This window comes from Elephantulus edwardii, unplaced genomic scaffold (assembly GCF_000299155.1).
Source record: "Elephantulus edwardii isolate Elephantulus edwardi_28Jun2011 unplaced genomic scaffold, EleEdw1.0 scaffold00055, whole genome shotgun sequence".
In the NCBI taxonomy this organism is placed as follows: domain Eukaryota; kingdom Metazoa; phylum Chordata; class Mammalia; order Macroscelidea; family Macroscelididae; genus Elephantulus; species Elephantulus edwardii.
The window spans coordinates 11,093,200-11,099,857 of NW_006399805.1; the positions used below are offsets into that span (position 1 = coordinate 11,093,200).

General features: G+C 51.3%; 1 protein-coding gene across 1 annotated transcript in view; it reads right to left on the minus strand.

Moving 5' to 3' along the window:
* Positions 1–2,609, minus strand: part of KIAA1147 (KIAA1147 ortholog) — a 28,637-nt gene extending 26,028 nt beyond the window's left edge. Inside the window, exons 1-2 of the mRNA XM_006887229.1 lie at positions 2,603–2,609; positions 114–329 (exon numbers count right to left, since the gene is read on the minus strand). Coding sequence (XP_006887291.1) covers positions 114–329; positions 2,603–2,609 — 223 coding nt within the window. The remainder of the gene's footprint in view (positions 1–113; positions 330–2,602) is intronic.
* Positions 2,610–6,658: the final 4,049 nt, after the last annotated feature.

A 6,658-nucleotide genomic window follows, 5' to 3' on the forward strand; every position in this document is an offset into this window, starting at 1 on the left:
CTCGCCCCGCGACCCTCCTCCAGGCGGGACCCCTCGGCCCGCGCCCGCCCTCCGCCTGCCGTCCCTCCCGGGACCCGTCCCCGCTCAGTTCGGGGCGCAGGCTTGGGGTGCACCTGCCTCGCAGGTGGGCCGAGGTGCCCCCCACCTGGGGTCGGGGAGGGAGTCCATCTGCCACGTGACTCGGGATTCTGGTCCTGCGCTGGTGACGGCGGCGGTTACATAATCCTGGTGGCGGCGCGAGGCGGGCAGGGACGGACGACGCGGGCCTCTCCTGTGCGCTGCGGGCGGCCTGGCCTCAGTCCTGGGGGCTGGCGGCCGCCCCGGGGTTGCTGCGTGGCCGGGCCGAGGAGGGGCCCTGGAGGGAGCTGTATCCGGACCCTTCCAACTCGGGGGCCTCCCACATAGGGGTCCTCCAACCCCAGAACTTCTCAGACCCCCCTTCCCTGGGACTCCAAGGGCCTCACCCTCGGGGTCTTCCCATGGAGGGCTTGTCTCCGACTCAGGGGCCTCTGAAGGGGTGGGCTCCCAACTGGGAGGCTTCCTAAGGAAGGGGAGAGGCTCCCTAACTCGGGGACCCCAGTGTGAAGTGTGAGGGGCAGGCCTGTCCGGGAGGGAGTCCACTTCAGGAGCTCCACGCACTGTCCTTTGCTGCATTTGGAGGCTCAGGCCTGAGCTGACAGCAGCCCCCACTCCGCAGGCATCTTTCCCCACATTAGTGGTCTGTGGCTCAGTGAGTGGTTGCAGAATCCGGCTGCTAACCCAGTGGTTAGTAGTTCGACCCACTAGCCCTGCTCCCAGGGAGACAGGCGTTGGAGTCGGCTCTGTAAACCTGGCAGCTGGGACTCCCTGGCAGAGGCTTGGGGTCAAGGGAGTGATGGTCACAGGGCGGTGGGTGAGCGTTCCCTCCTTGGCGGTTGGGGTCAACCACATTCCCATCACATCCCTGGCCATGGGGCTTGAATCTTAAACACCCCGCGGCATAGTGTACGTTGTCAGACTGCTGAGCCCAAGGTTCGAATCCACCGGGGCTCAGAGAGAAAAAGATGGACAATCTCCTCCCTTTCCTCAAAAACCTGGCTGAGGGTCGACTGAGTGGGAAGCAACTTGCTGGGAGTGGGGTGTGTGACACGTGGCACAAAGCCTGCAGGCTGCCCTGTCACAGGTGAGTAGGGGGCCCCTGGACTCCTGGTACCCGTTGTCTGGACACCTCTGTCTGCTCAGCCACCCTTGTATTCCTTTCTCATCTACACCTCAGAAACGTTTTCCCCAGCTGTCCAGCTGGTTCCAGCTGCCGGTGACCCCACAGGACGGAGCAGAGCTGCAGGTGGGGTCGCCAAGCCTGCCTTTGTGTGGAAACCAAAGGCCTCACTTATCTCCCGTAGAGCAGGTGGTGGCTTTGAACCACCAATGCACATGATAGATGTGAGCACTTAAGCCACTGCATCCCAAGCCTCAGTGAGACCTCAGATCCTCACCGGAGGTGGTGCTTGTGGGTCATTGAGTCAGAACTGACCCACAGCTGATCCACCAGCAGGTTTTCAGAGACCCATCCTGCTTCTGTAGAGCAGCTGACGGATTCAAACTGTGTGCCTTTGGAATTGCAGTGCAGCTTCCTACCCCTGGGCCACCAGGGCTCCCTAACACCGGAGGTTGAGACAGTGATGCCTGATTCTTACAGGTGGTGTGAGGGTTCTGAGAAAATCCCCCATCAAGTTCCAAAGCCATCGGCGGTGTTGGGCTGACTATCCCCTTTTTCTTGGCAGGAGCTTGTCTTCTGGGCTTTGATGCGAACTCTGCCCCCAGCCCTTACCTTAGTGCCATCAGGTCAGAAGGCACCTTGCACCCTGTGTGCCAGTAAGTTTGCTCTAAAACTAAAATGAAAACAAAAATAAACCCCCAAACTCAAGCTCATGACTGTCGATGCACAGAGAAGACTACCATGCCCGTGACCAACAGTTGTGTCCCCACAATCTTCATTTATGTCTGTGTTCTACATTCCCAACCACCACATCTATCTTTACATCCCTCGAGTTTTAACATACCAGATGCTCAATTAATACTTGCCAACTCCGTGAATGCATTGAAATATCACACACACACACACCCACACACACACACACATACGTCAAGTCGATCACAGCTCATAGCGAGCCTGAGGGACAGAGAACCCTTCCCGGGGGTCTCGGAGGCTGCAGACGTCGCAGGGGCAGGCTACGTCATCATTCTCCCATGGAGCAGTATGCTGTTTGGAACCTCGACTTTTCAGAGAGCAGCCCAGTGCTCCCCACTGTGCTCCCAGGGGTCCTTGGAAGAATGGTCGTGGGGACTCAGGCCGCACTGTGGCCACCTGCCTTCCAGCTTCCCCTCGTGTCTCCCACATAGTAAACCCCAACAAAGTGAATTAACCCACTGGTGTTGAGCCCAGTCTGCAGTCTGACCACGTGGGCCCTGGTGACAGAGAAGTTCTGCTCCACGGGTCTCCTGGGCTTCTGAAACCTTAGGGAGCAGTCTGCCAGCTCTTTCTTCCACGGCTCTGCAAGGTGTGCTCAGGCTGCACCCCACTCGGCAGCAATGGGTTTGGTGTGTTTGGGGTTTTAGTTACGCGCCATCTAGGTCGTGTAACTCTGGTATGTCCACTTGCTGTACAGCGGTAACTTGGGGTTGCTGTGAAGCCGGATACTGTTACCCGTGGTGGACAGTGTTTAGTGAGGCTCCCCGGTTGAAACAAGCTTGAAAGCAGGAGTGGCATCCACTTCCATGATAGTTGGCCTCTGGAAACTCTATGAACCTGGAGATAAGACAAAAGTTATACAGGAGGTGTCCAGGACTTCGTTCATAGGATCGCGATGAGAGGTCTGCGACTTCACAGCACTTGACAACACCACCACCGTCTGGGTCACCCCGAGACTCAGATTGTTGTGAGGAGTCAACTACAACTCCCAGGGACCCTCACAGTCTCCACCACGTTCAAGGCCACTGTTGCAGTCCCTGCATCAGTCCATCTCATTGAAGATCTTCCTCTCTTCTGCCCCTTTGCTTCATATTTGACCTATAATCTAGATTCTCACAATGGCAAAGAATATTGCACATATGAGAACTGCCAGAAGAACAAATTTGCCCTGAAGAAGTAAAACCAGAGCTCTCCTGAGGAGCTAGGATGGTGAGAGGTCATCTCGTGGGGTTTGGGGCTTTTTGCTGTGCTGAACTGGAGACGGGCATCGTGCTTGGTAAAGTAGCCAGTCAGTGAAAAAGAAGAAGACCCTTAGGAGATGGGTTTGCACAGTGGCTGCAGCAATCAGTTAGGCATGAAAGGCGGGCATCCTTTCTCCATCCCAGTCGATCTGTGTGCCGAGCAGATCATTCGAGAGGCTGGACTCTGTGAAGAAGAATGTGACATCAGGAGCAGAGGAAATAGCACCAATAACTTGTTTATGCAGATGATACAACCTTGCTTGCTGAAAGTGAGGAGGACTTGAAGCACTTGTTGCAGAAGATCAAGGAAGGCAACCTTCGATACGGATTACATCTCAACATCAAAAAAACAAAAATCCTCACCACTGGACCACCAGGCAATGTCACGATAGAGGGAGAAAAGATGAAAGTTTCAGCAACAACGAATGACTGGAAACCCTAAGTCTCTGTAAACTTTCATTAAATTAATTAAAAGAATGAACAATAAAAAAGATTAACTTTTCAATCTTTTAATATTACTTAGATTCACAATCAACACCCTTGATACCCACAATCAAGAAGAAATCAATACATACACACACACACACACACACACACACAAAACAAAGAAATCAAAACACATATCACAAGAGGAAAGTCTTCTGTCAAGGACTTTTCCAATGTGCTGGAGAGCAAGGACATCAGTTTAAAGACTAAGGTGCCCCTGGTACAAGCCATGGTCCTTTTTTATCACCTGCTGTGCACCTGAAAGCTGGGCAATAACTAAGCACAACAGAAGAACCACTGCCTTTGAGGTCTGGTGCTGGAGAAGGGTACTGAGCGGCCTATGAGCTGCCAAAAGAACAAACAAGTACGTCTTGGAGAAAGTGTGACTGGCTGCTTCTTGGAGGCAAGGATGGTCATGTTGTTAGGAGAGGCCGGTTGTTGGAGAAGAACATCACACTAGGAAAGGCAGAGGTGGCAGTGTGGGAGGAGAAGACCCTTAGCAAGGTGCACTGACACAGTGATTAGCACCATGGGGCCACGTCTATCAGAGACGGTGAAGATGGCACAGGACAGGGCCAGATCTGTTCTTAGGTCACTTTGAGCCACAGCCAACTCCACAGCATCGGACAACAACAACAACAGTCCTATTAGAAACTTTGCACGGGTGTCGTGTGTATGCTTACAACTGTACGTGTATTTGAAAATTGCCCATTTTTTTTCTTGGTTGGACATCCAAGTCTTCCCCTTCCTGTGGTGACCCAAACTTTGGCCAAGTTCCTGAGCGGTGTGTTCGCCTAACATTTGCCTACTATGCAGTTCAAACCCATCCAGGTGTGCCTCAGAAGAAGGCCACAGTCTTGAAAACACTAGAGTGAAGATGCTCTCTGCCACCCCTTTGGAGTCAACATGAGTTCCAGCTGGGCTGGTGGTGGCCAAGTGTCGTTCTTAATGATATTCATGCCTATGACATGTCCTGTGAGAGGCACTGGGACAGAGGAGGGCAAGTGTGCCTCTTATCAAGCCCCAGCTTCAGGAAAGGAGTGAAATAACGCACGGCATGTGATGGGGAGGTTGTCACCCACACACCCCCGACCAGGACAAAGTTGGCTCCAGAGGGCACAGGTCAGATCCTAAGGGACACAGGTGAAATCAGGCTGATCATGTCTTTGATTAGAGGTCACTGCCAAGACTCTTGATGCACACTGGACTATGTAATGATCTCTTGTGAACTAATAAAATACTTAACAAAGGATTAAGGTTGGAGTGCAGTGCCCCTCAATCCCACCATGGCCATGGTCAGATGTAAGGAAGTCTCTTAGACTCATAGACTGTCCTGTTAAACCTTTCATCTCACATAAGATACAAGGGAAGGAAATAAACCAAGAGAGGGGACCACAGTACCAAGAAACTGTTGCCAGGAGTGGAGCACGCCCTTCGGGGCTCAGGTCCCTGTAAGGAAGCCCCGTGTCACAGGGAAGACTCCACGCACCAGGACGCTCCAAGGACAGCAGACTACAGATGCTGATGCAATCAAGGACCTTCCTCCAGAGTGGACAGCGAGAGACGGCCTTCCCTTGGCGCGGGCGCCTGGAAACAAGGCCTCTGGTCCAATTATACGAGAACACAGTTCTGTTTATTGAGTCACCCCCTGTGGTGTCTGTGAAGGCGACTCTAGAGAACCCAGCATGCTCTATGCTCCTGTCTCCCGGGAGCTTCAACACCTTGTACATTTGTGTGTATTTCCCCTGTAATGAGACAAGAAATTTTTGTCTTCATGATTTTTGTTACAATTGTTCCCACGTTATTGGCCATTTTTCTACACTTTCTGTTGTTGTTGAGCGCCGTCAAGTCGTAGACAACTCAGCGACACTATGAACAAAAGACCTGAACATTTGTATAACTTTCATCCTTTCTCCAGGTTCATAGGGTCTCTGTAGGCAAGCTCTTTGGAAGTGGATGCCACTCCTGTTTCCAAGCTTGTTTTAATCGGGGAATTCCACCAAATACTGTCCGCCATGGTAACCATTACCACATTTGACATATCAGTGTCACAGTGTTCAGCTTCACAGCAACCATGAGTTACCTCTGTACGGCAATACACAGACCAGGGCTATACAACCTAGAAGAGTTGGCCTTTGGGCCAATTCTAGCTCCTGGTGGCTCCTCCTCCACTGGGCTTCTGAAGGTGTAAACCCTTATGGGAGGAAACTGTCCGTCTGTCTTCTAAAGAGCAGCTGATGGATCCAAACTGCCAACCTTTCCTGTAGCAGCACAACACACAAGGCCCTGAGCCACCAGGGCTCCTTTTATGAAACTTGCTGCTGTTTGCTGTCCGGTCAGAACCAACCCACAGCTGACTCTCCAGTGGCCTTCAGAGGCAGTAAATCACACGGGAGGAGGCTGGCCATCCTTCTCTTATGGAGTGGTCAGTCGAGGCAAATCACGAGCCTTTGGGATAGATGTTTAAATTTTACATAGTCAAAACTATAATTTCTTTTTGCAATTTTTAATGTTCCTTTGACATTTAAGAAGTTAGTTCCCACCCAGAAATTTGATTAACATTTACTTCTATATTTAAAAATTTATTTATAGATTAATTTTTCACATTTAATGTCTTAGTCTGTTTGACATTTATACAGATATATGAAGTTTTAAAAAAAGTTGCATTGAATAGCTAACCAATTCTTGCTACATGATCTGTCGACTAGTTCTTTCCCTCCACAAGGTTTATAGTGCTTCTTTACAGTATAACATTGAGCTTCTGTTTATAGGTTTCTAGGGCGGAGGGACAGCACAGGAGAGGAAGACCCCGGACGAGGTGGATGGATACAGTAGCTGGGGTAATGAGGGCAGGTGTGTCGGAGTCAGTGAGACTGGCTCAGGACAGGGCAGGCTTCAGAGCTGTTGTTGCACATGGGTCGCTATGTGATTTGAGTCACACACAACAACATTAATTTATATTCTCTTATGTTATTGGCCT